Below are 16,616 nucleotides of genomic sequence, written 5' to 3' on the forward strand. Positions count from 1 at the left end.
AACATAGGCTGGTATGCCCGATATGGGTAGGATACCTAGTATAACAATGTATATAATTTCAGCAGGTCATCAATATGAATCATAATGAACTTCTTAATTTAAAATGTACCTGCTACAACTTCTGTACTAGCCTCAGCTTCCTCGGCTGATAGGGCATACATCCTTCCCTGCGGTTGACTGCCTCGAGGTAAGGGAGGTCGGTACGCAGAGGGCTGACTGGAGGGCAAGGCTGGTCGGGCCCGACAGTCTTTCGCATAATGCCCATAGGAATGGCAGTTGAAGCAACGAATCTGAGACGTCGAAACTGGAGCGGGGCCCCTCTGCACTTGACCCATTGCAGATGGAGGTCGAGGTGGCCTTGGAGCTGTGGGTGCCACACTAGAGTTCGGGCGAAAAGAGGTAGAACCCGAACCACCAACTAGCCTAGGAGAGTAGCCAGGTGGCCTATAGGGCTGCCTATACATAGGCCCAGAACTGTATGATCCGCGGTAAGCCTTGGAGGAATTTCCCGCATCTGGGAATGGATTTGTTCTCTTCCACAGTCCAGGAGTGAGGGACTGTTCACCCTTCTGCTTATCTTCCATTGTTTTGGCCTTCTGTACAATCTGGCCATATTCGGTCAAATCCAAGACTTCAAGCACAGACCCAATAGATGCTTTTAGGCCTTTTAAGAATCTTGCTGCCTTCTCTTCAGCTGTTCGCATATGCCTTAGGGCAAAATGGAACAAACTTTCGAATTGTTGCTGATACTCAAGGACAGTCTTACCTCCTTGAGTTAAGGCCATGAATTCAGTCTCCTTTCGATCTCTGAAACTGCGCGGATAATGGTTGTCCAAGAACAACTCCTTGAACTGCTCCCAAGTAGGTTCTGGATGCGCAGCCATCAATATAGGTTTGGAGGCTTGCCACCAAGAATTTGCCTCTTTCTTGAGTTGCAACCCAGCACAAATAAGTTTCTGGGCATCCGTGCACTCAAGCACCTCAAATATCTTCTCTAATTCTTGGATCCATTGATCCGGTTCCAAAGGGTCACTCCCCACCTTAGTGAATACCGGTGGTAAGTTCCTCTTGAATGACTCCACTACCCTTGACGTATTACTCGTCGCCGGGAAGTTAGGAGCATAGACAGGATAGTAGGGGTATGGAGGAGGCATCCCATGCTGAGGAATACCGAATGGTGGGTTTGGAGGTGTACCCACCACTTGTGGTCCCGTTCCCGACCCCACAGGTGGGTCCTGCGGAGTGAGTACCCGGGGAGGTTGACCCGGTTGAGAAAAATCCAACTGTTGCTGGATGGCAGTCATAAATGCTTGCTGTTGCTGAAGCATTTGTTGCTGGAAAGCTTGTTGGGACTGCTGGATTATTGTAGCAACATCTCCCGGTGTAATGACCGGTGGAGGGTCCGGGAGTGCAGTCATAGGTGGGTTCCCATGTGCCCCACCCTGACCAAGGGTCTCTTGAGGTAGTGGAGGTGAGGTGTGCCCCACAGAACGGGACCCCCTAGGATTTTGTGGTCGACCGACCCGACGAGGACCCCGCGAGGTACCTCGGGCATTACTACCGGATCTAGTACGTACCATCGTATCCCTGTACCTGGAACACATCACGCACCATATTGATTAAACACCATAGAGTTGATTTAGGCACACAGTCATATGCCATTACATGAGGTGTTGTAGTGCATGATAGCCTGTAAATAATCATAGCTCAAATCCGAGATATAGGCAAAGTCCACAGCGTACATGCCAATGGTCCCACTTGACCATAGCATATTAATCATAGGAATAATATCAATAGTGAAAATCAATGTAATCATGCTAGGAGGTGAGAAGGGAAACAAGAAAAGAAGAGAAATTTTCAAAATTTTCAAAATGTTCCCACTGTCATAACCGGTGGGATGAACCGGCGGGTAGGAGCCCGCCGGTTATACTCGCCGGTCTTCACTGCCCAAACCGGCGGGTGGCACCGGCAGGTAGGAGCCCGCCGGTTATACCCGCCGGTCTTGCCCGAGTTAAAACACGAACAGGGCCAGTAGGGCCCTGTTCTGTTTTGTCTTCTTCCCCATCTCCTTTCTCTCTCTTCCTTTCTTCCTTGGCCGATCTTGGAGGTCTCCTCGGCGCTTCTACTCGCGGGTCTACTCACCTACTCGACGCCTTAGAGAAGAGTCAACTCATCTTCTTCAAGTAAGTTTCTTCTTCTTCTCTTTTTCCAGAATTTTCATTTGGGTGAAATGTATGAATAGGGTTTACTTTCTAGGCTTCCTTTCCCTATTTTTCACCATAGAATAGTCTTTCCATGTGTTTATGATGGTTCTACTGTAGTCATTCGTAGTTTATAGGAATTTGTTTCTTCATTTGGAGAAAAACCCCCATTTGTGCCCTAGTTTTCCAAAATTGGGGATTTCTCAAATTTTGATCCTTTTCTCCAATTGATGATTCCCTTGTGATGCATTTCACTCGTTTTGTGCTTGATATGCTTTAGATTTCATAAGTCATCCTTTGTGCTTGAATCTCCATGTATTTCCATGAAAATCCCTATTTTTGCATTGGTTTTCCTTGATTTTCATCCATACCTGTACTCATGGAACTCCATAATCTATTTGGGGTATGCTCTTGCATTTCCATCATCCCACTACTATGGCATTTCGTTCTAGGCCTAGGGCTTCAAGCTCTTGCTTCATTGTTAATGAGTTGGTGCATTGAAGTTGGATCCTCCCATGCTAGATATGCTCTTTGCTTTTGCTGTCTTTTTACTGTTTTGGCATGTTCCTTTGCATTGTCAACTACCGTTCATCCTGTCATAGGTTTCCTATCGTCCTTAGATTGTTGCCGTTTTCGTTTTGCATGAATTGGTTTTGGATTTCCCCTTCTTAATGCTGCTGTCCTTTTCTTGCTGTACTAATCCCTACTTCTTTTTCTTATTGCCAGGATGTCGTCACGCACCGGCAAAGGACCATCTTCCTCTGGCGTTCGACGCAAGACCACCGCTTCTAAGCGGAAGAGTGCGGAGACCAGCTCTTCAGCTCCTCGCACAGGGAGACCTGCACCTGCTCAGTCTGACCCTACAGACTATAATGAGGAGCACTTCCTCAGTGCCGAGGCCGCAGCCAACTGGCCCAACTTCCTGAAGGGGTCAGTGTTGATGGAGAAGACCGTGGTGGTCGAGGACTTCCACAAGGCTAAGCTTCAGGAGAGGTTCTCAGCACTGGGCTGGGACTCTATTCTTCAGGTGGACCGACCATGCTACGAGCAGCTCGTTCGTCGGTTCTACTGTAACTTGGAGGTGTCGTATCCATACGGGGAGTTCACCATCAGCAGCTTGGTGAAGGGAGTGGATATCCAGCTGACGGTAGGCACCTTGGCCAGTATATTGGGTATATCGACGGCGGGACACCGATACTACAGTCCCCCCAGGGGTAGGCCTCAGGGACCGTTCATGAGCATGGAGACACCGGACTTCATCTACGAGACCATCTGCGGCAGCAGCAGTCGACCGGAGTCCGAGACATCCTTCTATCCTGAGGTTCGTCTATTCGCCCGGTTGATCCAGTTCAACCTGCTCCCCAGAGGAGGTCATCGGAACCAGGTGGGTTTCATGGCGGCTTTTATTGCCTTCTGTATCTTCACAGCCGCAGAGGGAGGCGGCGAGCACTTGTGCCTTCCATATATCATTCTCCGAACGATGGAGCACCACACTTCCCACCCAGAGGATGGAGGACTCCCTTACGGCAGGATCCTCACTAGGATCTTCGAGTTCTTCGGGGTGGATCTGAGCGGAGAGGAGGGGAAGACTCCGGCTAATAGGTTTGACCGGAGAAATCTCTTGAAGATGGGTCTTCAGACTCTCATGGATTCACCTCCTAGATCAGGAGCTCAGAGAAGTAGGGGTAGGAGGGCTGCCCCTATGGAGGATGTCCTCATGGAGGAGGAGTCCAGTGAGGAGGATGAGGACTACGTTCCTCAGGACGAGGAGGAGGATCTGATGGGTGGCAGCATCCCTGAGGAGGCGCCTCAGGAGTCGAGAGGTCCTGGCCCTAGTTCTTCCAGAGCTGCACACCATCTGGAGCCCCACCACCTGGGAGTGGTGCCTACGACTACGAGGGCCAGACAGCCTCCATGCGGGCCTTGCAGGATGGCCAGGTTCAGATACTGAGGCGGCTGGACGAGATTGTCTCCAGGCAGGCCACCTTGGAGGAGTCCTTCCTTAGGCTGGGTCAGGACTTGGACACCAGGGCCAACGCTATCTCAGCAGACTATGGCCGGCTTCGGAGGGAGGTACGGCTGGTGAACGCGAGGTTCGATTATTACGATCACCGCTTCGACGTCAACTCCAGGCCTCCGGCGAACGTGGTGATCATCGATGACGATGACGACGACCAGTGAGGGCTTGGCTTCCCCACCCAGCTGTTCATCCATTTTCTCTTTTTTTGTAAACATTGTATATTTATTCATTTGTTCTCACTTCCTTGTATTTGCAATGTAACTGGATTCATTTATGGAATAAAATACCTTTGAATAGTGGGTTATTTTGTGGGGTTTTCATATGTGGAGTACCTGTGTGGTTTTGTGGTTATGTGATTTTTCTTCTATCTGTGCTCTTTGTTATATTATTATCTGTTGTTTATCAGGTTTTGTGTAAAATTTTTGGAAATCCCATTTTACGCCGTTATGCTGCCGAAATTTCGTCGAAATAGTACTTTATAGGTTATAGTTCCAATCTAATTACCTTTTATCTACACTCACGCATGCCATGAATGCAACTTATAATATAACTCCATTTTATACTTTCTTTCTTTGACTTTTAATCTTTAAGCTTTTATCTTTACCCAACCCCATTTTCCTATTATAGAGTCTACGGAATTCTAATGGTATGCTGTGAGTGGAGCAGAGCATCACGCTCTGATACCACCGTTTGTCACACCCCGTTCACCCTGAACCGGAGCGGTGACCGAGTTAACACCGGTTAACCCAAACCTGCCAGGATCATCAGATACTGTATTCCACCACAGCATACACACACTAACATCAATTCATCAGATCAGCGGAAGACTAAGTTTTACCTGTAAATAATTCCCATATACTTGATACCCAAATGGTGATACAATAATTATATACATTTGGGCCCGAAGGCATGATATATACACAAAAAGAATAAAGTTCAAATATCAAGTATATACAAGAATTCATCAAAATCATCAGAGTACACAGCTCGGCTCGGTATCAAGGCTGGAGCTCAGCTCGGCATCAAGGGTTGTGCCCAGCTCGGCATCACATAGAAGAGCTCAGCTCGGCCTCGGTAGTGGAGCTCAGCACGGCCTCCAAGGGGAGCTCAGCTCGGCCTCAGAACTGCTGTCCCGCAGCACAGCTCTCACATGCGCAGTCTACACCGTGCTCAAACTCCTCAGGGGTCCACCAGTCCTCTTCAGGAAACTCGACTGTGGGACCCGCCCCATGCTCCTCAGATGCATGACCTGTAAAATCATCTAAAAAGGGGTGTACACGTGGAATGAGCTCACTAGCTCAGTAAGTAGAGAGGTGGACCATACACAACAGTCCACACATCACAACACTTCATATGCACTACATGCCATGCAATTCATTTTAAATCACATACACCTAATCAACATTACTAAGTCTTTGGTTTTAGTGCTACTACAACCACAGTGCGCGTATACTCCGGGTACGAGCCGCGAACTCCCTCCCGCGATACGCCCATAGGGCTGTTGGAGAAGGCCCACCATGAGTACTCGGAAAAATAAAGATAATGCCGTCCACCGGCTCTCAATAGAAATGTAAATAAATAAAATAACAGTGCTGACTCCAGCAATTTAAAAGCAGTACGATTGGCCCTCTTGAATGTACCACCGGGGTTGCCGGCTGTCCTACATGACTCGCCGGGCGTAATGCCTAACCGCCACAGTGTCCGACAACCGCGACCCCTGCTTCCCCCCAAATGGCAACCCAACACCTTAACCCCTGTTGGGAAGTGTCGTAGCACGGGATGGTGAAAATCCTAATACCGCATGCTCCTATATGACAGTACGACTGCATAGTGCCTCCGTGTCCCATACCACGGGCCACCAATGCATTCGTTTCCAAGCCGACCACGGCATCTAGTCTATCAATGCATTATGCACCATGATGCCCACATTCAACATATAACATCTCATTCAATTGGCATTTGAAAAGTAAACATAGCATATATGCACATCAATGTGTGGAATGACTAATCTATATAGCATATTCATGATGACATGACTAAATTAGATATAGTTATATGAATGCCAAACAAATGCCTTGAAACAAGGCCAAACGTCCTCTCTCCACTTACTTGTAGCGTACAAGGATTCCCGCTCGGTACGGGTGAGATCCGGAGCGAATCGGGTTGGATTTGGTGAACCTAACATAATTGAGCGGGGTTAGTACTTCACCATTTTAGAATCAAAATTAACGAAATCCGATGTTAAAATCGTGTTTAGAACGTCGAAAGAAGATCACACGTCCGATTTGGGTTCGATCGGACATAAGGATCACCTTCTGGCCAAACAGGTGGGTAAGACAGGTGGGCTGTCTACCCACCGGTTATACCCACCGGTTATGAGCAGCGGGTAGGTACCCGTCGGTTGTACCCGCCGGTTTGGCCAGGGACCTCTGCCTTCTCAGGTGGGTACTCTCAGGCGGGTAGGTACCCGCCGGTTATACCCGCCGGTTTTGGCGGGAATGACTCTGTCTCTTCTCTATCTTCTCCATCCTTTGGGGAATCAAATGGGACTTTCCCCCACCCATTCTTCACACCTTTGAAGTCCTATAGGATGGTTCTAACCTAGATCTAGGTTAGATTCAAGTGAGGGAAACCATCTTACCTTCTTTGCCCAAAAATGACTTCAAACCCTTCAAATCACCTCCAACTCACAATGCTCCTTCTACCTTGTCAATATCTCCTCAAATCCTTCAAGATCGACACATAAATCATCTATTAAACCTTAGATTCATCATTTCAAAGAGTATTTACAAGATCTCAAGAAACCATACTCGAATCAAGGGTTTAAAGCTTGGGTATGGTGAACGTTCGTAAAACCCAACTTTTCTTACCTCCAACTGTAGATCTAGAGTTGAAGATTACTCTCCCGGCACCGGAATGGCAAGATCTAGCTTCGGCGCCACTGAAATCCTTCCTTTCTTCCTCTTCCTTCCTTCTTCCCTTTCTTTTCTCTCTCCTCTTTACTTTTCTCACCAAACGTACGAGGGTAATAAATGGAAAGAAAAGAAATCATAAAGCTTTATATACTATTCCTACTTAAGTGAATAGTGTTGGATGGGTCACTCAGGTGGGTGGGTGTACCCACCTGTTATACCCGCCTGAGAGCCAAAACTTGGGATTTTGACCGGGTTCGGACCTCGGCTCGAACCCCACCCCAGGCATACGATGTAGCATACGTATATACCTTAAAATACGGATATAATACCTGTTTTATCCGTACATAGCCTTATGGTAGGTGCACGTACACGGTTTGGGCACTCCCGTCTCTTCTGGCACTGGCTCGGACTTGTCGGGCCAGCCAGTGTTTAAGGTCACCTGTGCCATCATAGCCCACAAGGAACCCGCTCTAATATCCTCTGGCTCGGTTCCTGCATGGTTAAACCGGTTCAATCGCGAAATCAGACCGGGTTTAAGAAGCGGAATATTACATTTATAGTCCTCTATATAAACCCATCACCTCTCATCATTCTTCATCTCAAAGCGAGCAAATCTTTATATCTTCTATAGCAGTGTCTTCTCTTTTATTCTGACCATGGCTGCTTCAACACACTCGTTCCTCCTGTATTTGATTGTGGCGCTGTCATTGTCAAGCATCAGTACGATCACAGCGGCTCGCCGTCTACTGGATACAGCAGCTCCACCACCTGTGCTGCCTGTCCCAACAATCCCAACCTTGCCTAAGGCCACAATGCCTCCATTGCCGGCACAGCCGACCCAGGTGCTTCCACTGCCGGTTATTCCCAACATGCCAATACCCACTACAATACCACCACTGCCAAATACCCAGACGCCTTCTTTGCCTAAGCCCACATTACCACCAATGCCTACACTACCCACTATACCCACAATTCCAAAGGTAGCTCTGCCTCCATTGCCCACCGTCCCAACAACAATTCCTTCCATCCCCACCACAATCCCTTTTCTCTCTCCGCCACCTGCAACCAATAGCCCTTAAGAACCCACTTACAATCCATTTCCCCCTTTATTGTATTGAGGACCTGCTAGAATCCACATTTTAAAAGGGGACATCAAAGGATTGGTACATTTGGATATTTCCTACTGGAGTCTTGGTTTCATTATTGAGGATGCTGGAACCTGTTTTAGCTGGTTTCTTGGCACCTTCCGTGATTCAAATTTATTTCTGTTTCATTTGTGTGACTTGTATTAGCTTAATTCGTTTTAGGGATTTGAGCTTTTATTTTCTTTTTTCTTTCTTTTTTTTTCGATTGAAGGGATTTGAGCTTCAATCCCATTCTTTCCATTAACGTAATATCTATTTGTGTATTATTATGAAAACTCCCTTGTCCCTTACCAACAAAAAAAAAAAAAGAAAACTCAATTGCCATATGTGATTGCATTATAAAGTATGGATTCGATTTGGATGCTATATACTGCATCAAAGCCCAAGTTTTCTGAACTTGCACGCTCCTATTGATTTGATAAACTTGACTCAATGGGAATAGAAAAGGAGAATATAGACTGCATTAGTTGTAAGGGGAATTAAAGGGAAGCTAAGTAAAATTTTTATACTTGAAAAGAAATGTTTGTAATCATTACCCCATGTGACTATATGACTAATTTCAAATTATTCTATATTTGAAAATTAAATTTCACATTACTTTGCTTTCACAATCCTTTGCTATATATAGTATGTAAAATATATCATTACTAAATATGGTTAATAAAATTAAGTAGTTTATATAATCATATGGGATTATGTGGAATAATGATTATAAAAGTTTCTTTTTAAGTATAAAAATTTCACTTCCCTTTCCCCTAAATATTCCTTGCAACCGAACATAGCCATAGTACATCACTAAATAAACATCTAGAACCAGAGGAAAATCAATCCTTAGCACCCTGGTGTTTATTGTAACCTAGCACTCACTAAGAGGAGGTAAATCAGTGAATCTCTGTCCTAATGTCTAACTTGGTAAAACTTGATGTATATGCACACAGTAGTATGCACACTTAGCCTCTTATAGACATTTCCACAGTGTGTACACCATTCTACATTCCATGTACTTAAATATATACAATATAAACAACAAGACACACCCACAAAATAGGATTTTTACGAAGTTCAACAATATGCTTATGTCTCCAAAGTAGTACATGTAAAAGCTTCATACATGTTCAATACACTACTTTTGATTGCATCCACAGTTGAGAGCACCTACACTTAATTTCTCAAGCCGCAGCAGAGATGGCACACTTAATGTTGGTGAAATATCCAGCACTATTGCATGGGATCACCCACTCCCAATGCTTAGCACTCTCTAAGCACATTATATACAAATACAGATAATTTGGGTTTATAATGAATGCCCTACAATCAAGCCTGCCTAGCATATATATTCGTAACTAGTTGGTATACATAAATTTCATCTACAATTACTCCTAGCATGCATACATTATCACATACAAAATATGTAATCTAAATCTAGGGTTATGAGTTTGGGAATCTTACAATCAGTTTCTGAGATGAATTGGGAACCTCTACTAACAAGCTAGGTGCATGCACCTTCTCTCTCCTTGTCTTCTAGCTCTTCAAAGTACCAACCTATATCGACCATGTTAATGTGGTGGGTCTTACTAGTGGGCCTACTACCCCTTTTATTTATTTAAAAAAATTTACATTAAAGCATTTACTGTTATGTGGCATATGGGGCATACTTTTTATGAGATGAAATTACATGTCTCATTAATAACTAGTGAAAAATACATGTGTGTGGTGGATTAGTCTAATGTAGGGGGTGTCAAGTCGTCGGGCGGGCCAATCTCGATCAGGCCTAATCGGGGCTTGACAACTTAGAAGTCTTGCACCGTTAACGCTCGTTTAAGTAAACGGGCCTAGCTTCTTGGGGCGTATGGTAGCGGTTTATAATTGGGCCAATTGGTGTTGGACTTCCTTAACCGGGCTATAGACCCTATTTAAGTCTAAGCAGGTTCTAAACGTGCCTACATTAAATTTTTTTTTTTCTTAAGTGGGTTAAAGTCACAGAAATATGTGAAGTAAATATTTAATAAATAAGAGAAATGATATGAGATTATGGCTATTAAAAAAAAAAAAAAAAGATTATAACCCTTATAACTTACAAAACAAAGCTTAATTAAATCAAATCCTATTACAAAGCAGAGGGTAAGAAAACTTAATTAGTTTTTTACTACTAGTGGCAAGATATGAATTTTATGTAGTATCGAAGGGGGTCGGCTCAATCGGGCCTACCGGTGTGGGTTCAAAATTGACACTAATATACACTGGTACTAGATTTTTGTCTGATCAAGTACAGACATTCTCTCTCTTTGATATTCCCCAATTAAGGACAATGGATCACATGTTGACGTTCTCTTTCATTAACAATGTGGGACCACGGTGAAGCCTGAAGAAAGATGTGAGGACCTAGTGGATCAGCAATCACCATTTGTGAAAATATTCAAATATGCCTTTGACACCCCAAATCTCAGTTACTTGATTGTAGATTGTCATTGTTATTTTATTTGGTGAATAATGTAGAATGTCATTGGAACCCTAAATTTGTGTATAGGTTTGCTAACCTCATACTTCAAATATCTTCTAAATAAAATTCAAAAGATGACAAGTGGTTTAGAGCACTTAGAAAATGAATTAAATTCCATTTTTGAATTCAATGTCTGGAACATTTAAGTTACAGTTTAAGCAGGCTAGAACTGAAAGGATTAAGGGTTTTGGGACTGGTATAGGGGAGAAGGAGAGGGCAAAAATGTCAAAAAAATGTAGACGGTGAGGGATGGGTATCATTTCGGGTAATTATATAATACCAATACTTATTTTGGGTAATTTGATTAAATTAAAGATTGAATGGGTAATTTAATAAACCAAAACCATCCTGTAATTCCCCTCAAGTAGACCACATCCATATCATGTCTAATCTATCGATCAAAATCTCCACACTCTGCCATTTGGCATAATTAAGTAGATCATACCCCTAGAGAACTTATCCGGGAAAGTATAGCGTTGTCTCATGTATAAAACTGCATAATTAAGTAGACCATACCCCTAGAAAACTAACAAGTGCATCATTGTCATAATATTTGAGCGGGGAGTCTATTTGTAGCAATAAAAAGCACTAAACACCCAATGTGAATGGCCTTAAGGAGATAAGAGAAAAAACATCCTTGGCAGTGAGTGCAGCGCTGCGATGAGCATCGGATGGCCGAGACGACCTTGGGGCGCGTGCCAAAATGCTCTCGGTCATTTGATGCTCACCGCATCGCCACACTCACTGCAAAGAATAACTGATTCAGATAAGAGGAGTCGAACTCAAAACCACATATTTTATGAGGCGAAGGTTATTGGCAAACTTTGCTACCCCCTAGAGGTCACCGAAAGTCTATTGATCATACACTACAAAATGGCAAGCACAGTGTCTTTTTCTTTTTTCCTTTTTCCCTTTTTTTTTTTTTTTTTTTTTGGGTGGGGTGGGGTGGGGTGGGGTGGGGGGTGGGGTGGGGAATGGGGCGTGGCGCGTGGCGCATGGGGGTGGAGGTTTACTTGGTGTAACCACAGTTGGTTATATCAAATAGGTAAAATTAGGGTAGGGTACAGGTGAGGTGAGGTGAGGTGAGGTGAGGTGAGGGAGGGTGGAGTTGAAGATGTTTGCTTGGTATAACAGCAGTTGATTATATCAAGCTAGACATCATAATGTTTAGGCAAAATTAGGGGGGTGAATTACAAATTGAATCGAACCATTTAAAAGATAGAATTGATAAACTGATTATTAATTCATCAATTTTGATATTAAAATGTGAAACTATTTATTAAATGATTCAAATTTTAGCCTTAAAGAAGTAAAGTTGCTTAAACCGCCGATTTTGAACTGAATTAAAATCAATTAAAACCAGAATGTTATTGAACCAACATATTACACTCTTTTTTTTTTTTTTTTTAGATATATATTGTGACACACAAAAATATATGCAAGTACCAGATCCACCTGGGAGATCAGCGAAGTGTTCCCACCAAGAATACAGCCAGTACCAAGGGGTTTGGAAGATTGGTTAGGGTATGCAAACTTTAGTCCCACATCGCCTAGGGAGAGATTACTGGGCTGGTTAATAACTTCTAGTCTCCTTAACATGGCACAAAGTGTTTTAAAGCCTTAAGGCTCATAGGCCAAAGAATATATTGTGTAAGGTTAATGGAGCCGGGGCGTTACAAATGGTATCAGAGCAAACCCCGACAGCGTGTGGGACCATAGTGGTGACGCTATGCCAAAATGGAGAAAGTTGTGACACCCAAGAATACGACAAGTACCAGGGAATTTGGGAGATTGGTAAAGGGGTGTGCAAACTTTGTATTTTAAAGCATTGAGACCCATGGCCAAAGAAGACAAATATTGTGTAAGATTACTGGGGCGTTAAATATATTACATACTAAATCAATTGGAAAACTAATTACTTTTATATGCTCTCTAATTTTTTATAGTTGATTCAAGTCACAATTTGAACCTAGATGTCGTGCTTCAAGCACAACAACATCAATTTTTTTTATAGGGCATAGGTTTTTCCCAATTGAGCCCAAAATTGTTAACTCGAATTGACAACAAAATTGAAACCGATAAAAATCATTTAACAAAAACCAATTAAAACTGTTTATTCAGAATCATTTAGTAATCAATTTCGATCTAGGATACTAAACCGTTTAATAGATGGTTCATTTTGATTTCTACCTTTCAACACTTAGGACCAGCCTAAAACTGAAACAATTAACCAATCTCTATTAACACCCTTGGGCAAAATCTTCAGTTTGAACCTCCACTATTTTGGGTTAGTCACCATATTTGTCTCATTAATGATGTTTTTTGTTTTATATATTTTGTACTCCATAAAATGGTGACAACTTATTATCACGATGTAAGAAATTGGAGGTTCCTCTTCCCTCCAAGTAACCACCCACCCCATCTCACGTCATCCATGAGGTGTGATACCCACATCCTAAAGGTGGTCCCCATACCCATGGATAAGGGTGAAAACAAGGCCGGGTTTTAAGGTTACCAAAACTCAACTCAGGTCCAACCCAACCCGATCCTAATTGACCTTGATTGGGTCAAGTTGGGCCTGTGTTGACCCTATTTTTGTCAAGGTCAGGATGGCCCTAATTGACCATGTTCTTGTCATTCATTTCCTCTACATTATAATGAAAAAATAAAAAATCAAATGATTAATACACAATTAAAATTATGAACAATAATAAATGCTCAGGACAACTTTTTTTCTTTTTGGTAGGATATTTTAAGGACACCTGACTATAAGAACCAATTACTCAACTTTCATTATTCCGAATAAAAGAATAGGATGATAGCCCAAGTTATATTATATAAATCACGGTTAAAATCAAAGTAGGATTGGATGGACTTGGTTGGGTCTTGGCCTCAACCTAGCCTTGGCCCAACCCTGACCAAGAGCCAAGTGTTTTTCAACCCTAACCCGCCCTCAGATCAAAAATCCTAGCACGGGTCCTATTCGAACTCAAGGCGTGTGACACCCAAGATACAACAAGTATATCAAACCCGTCTACGAGATCATTGAGGGCTCTCCCCCACCAAGAGATGGCTTAATATCAGGGGTTTTAGAAGATTATTGAGGGTTTACAACCTTTAGAACCGCATCACTTAGGAAGAAGTGGTTGGACTAATTAATAACCTCTAGCCTCCTTAACATGATTAAACGAGTTTTTAAAGCCTTGAAGTCATCAAAAATGACAACATTGTGTCAAGATTAATGGGGCCAGGGTGTTATAAAGTGGATTCGAACTATCAGGACCAAACTTACACCCTTACCCATGGACAAAGTGAGATGGAATGGATGGTCTCCATAGGGGAGGGGATCTTGACTCAAAATTAACCCTTTTCTTCCCTCAACACAATCATTTTCACTAATAAATATCGGGACACAGGCTATAACATTTCACCCAATTTGAGTTCTCTAGCAGTACTGTCAATGGGAAAAAAATCAAATATAACGCATGAATTTGGATCCTCTACTCACGTGCTAACCTCCCCACATGAGATCCTATCATCCATGAGGTATCAGATCATGATGATGCATTAAATGGTCTGACTCATGGTCTGGACTCCATATACCCCTTAGACAATGGGATCCCATGTGGGGAGCGTACACTCCACTCCCCAAATGAGGGCCGATCTGAACTCTTAATACACCGTGGGCCAAAGTAGGGATGTCAATCGAGATCGACACCGGCCGATCTCGATCAGGCCCTAGCAATGCCTGGCGGGCCTATGTCCTCAGACCATGACCTACCTATTTAAGGAATGAGTTAGTCTCGGTCGGTGTTGTGTCGGACTCGATCGGGTTCCAGGCTTTAATCTGGCTTCTCCTAATCGGACTATAATCAGACCTTAAACAGGGTAATGTACCAATAAAACCTTAAACGGACCTTAAGTGGTCTTTACTCTTTTTTAGATTTAAGATACTTTAATTATTTTGTTAAATCCTCAACAATTTCAAAAAGATATTACACTTAATTATAGTCAATAATTGATAAAAATATCAATATATACCAAATTCTATCCCAAAATCCCAAAAATATCAAAATACTCATACAAGCGGTCGGGGCTAACCATGTCGGTTAGTCGGAAGGCACATCGGGCTTACCCCTTGCACCATGTACTACCTATTTAAACGGGTCGAGCTTAGGTCCGACACGTTTAAAAATCTGACTGGTCCAGATCGGACCATAAATGTATCGAGCTTGGTCGGGCCTACCGGTTTGGGCCTGGAATTGACACCCCTTTGCCACAGAGCTGATTCAGATGACATGATACAACGCAAATATATTGGATCCATGGGCTACTTCCCTGACGGAAAACTAATTTTCATCCGATTGTAGGTTTACATTTGGCATACAACCACGTGGCATTAGATTGTAGCAATAGCCTGCGTATGTAACTTCTTGGGTCTTTTCAGTTTTTGAGTTAGCTTCCCACCCCGGACGTTCCTATTTGACATTTGCTAAAGCCATGGATAAGAAGGTAAACTAACAACCACTTCTATCCATTGCTCTCAACCACATCTCAACAAACTCAAGCTCCTTGTCTCTTCCACTTCCCATTGGTTCCTTCAATGTCCATAGTTGTCTATAAAAACCCATCAAATACCTGTTATCATTCTCATCCCAGAGAAGATCATCAAATCTTCCATAGTAGTGTCTTCTATCTTGGTTTTAATTTGCTTCTCTTATCTTCTGACCATGGCTTCTTCAAGACACTCCTTCCTTCTGTACTTGATCGTGGCGCTGACATTGTCAAGCATCAGTACGAGCATATCAGCTCGCCATCTATTGGATACGGCAGCTCCACCCCCTGTTCTTCCTGTCCCCACCATCCCAACCTTGCCTCAAGCTACATTGCCTCCATTGCCGGCAGTGCCATCATTGCCTTTGGCAACATTGCCACCGCTGCCAACCCAGGTGCCCCCTCTGCCAACTATTCCCAACTTGCCAATACCCACCACAATGCCACCTCTCCCAAGTACCCAGATCCCTTCTTTGCCACCAATGCCTACATTTCCCACCATCCCCACAATTCCAAAGGTAGCTCTGCCTCCATTGCCCACTATCCCAACAACCCCTTCAATTCCTTCCATCCCTACCAAAATCCCTTCTCTCACCCCGCCACCTGCAACCACTAGCCCTTAAAACCCACTACACTATCCATTTCACTTTGCTGTGTTGGGGACCTGCTAGAATCCACATTTTATTTCATTATTGAGGATGCTGGGACCTGTTTTGCTCGTTTCCTGGCCACCTTATTAGGTGGCTCAAATTTGTTTCCGTTTCCGGTTTGTGTGGCTTGTATTAGTTTCCTTATTTTTAAGAATCTGAGCTTAATTCCCATGAATTTCAAGAATATAGAATCTATGCGTATTGGTATGAAACTTCACTTGTCATTTGTGACTGCATTCAAAGTTTGAATTGGTTTGAATATTATATGCTGTATCAGAACTCTAAAACTTGCAAGCTCCCATTTTTTTGAAATGCTTGCCATCAGGAGAAATGAAAAGGGAAAATAAAACGATTTCTGCATAGTGAATGGGGGGCACAGGACATGAACTCTGGATTCCTTATACAAATTTACGTATGCTGCAATAGAGCATAGCTTCTGAACCTGAAATACAGCCACATCCACTCCTAGCTCAAAATCGGTTCCAAAAACCATATCATCTGCAACTTTCTCCTAGCCATATTAAATAAATAGTGTTCTTCAACCTTCTGTACAAACCAGTTACAAGTGAATAATAAGATCTTAAGTGTTTGCACCATTTGGCACTACAGTCAGGTCTAGCGCTATTGCCAG

The 16,616-nt window shown here is 43.3% G+C and overlaps 1 protein-coding gene across 1 annotated transcript; it reads right to left on the bottom strand.

Annotated features, from left to right (window-relative positions):
- Positions 1 to 7,761: 7,761 nt before the first annotated feature.
- On the bottom strand, positions 7,762 to 15,906 carry LOC122076431 (PE-PGRS family protein PE_PGRS33-like). The gene is made up of 2 exons (XM_042641728.1): positions 15,672 to 15,906; positions 7,762 to 8,195 (listed from the first exon to the last, which is right to left on the bottom strand). Exons 1-2 carry the CDS (start codon positions 15,904 to 15,906, stop codon positions 7,762 to 7,764), a joined length of 669 nt encoding a protein of 222 aa, XP_042497662.1.
- Between the last annotated feature and the right edge of the window lie 710 nt (positions 15,907 to 16,616).

This window comes from Macadamia integrifolia, chromosome 4 (assembly GCF_013358625.1).
Source record: "Macadamia integrifolia cultivar HAES 741 chromosome 4, SCU_Mint_v3, whole genome shotgun sequence".
Classification (NCBI taxonomy): Eukaryota; Viridiplantae; Streptophyta; class Magnoliopsida; order Proteales; family Proteaceae; genus Macadamia; species Macadamia integrifolia.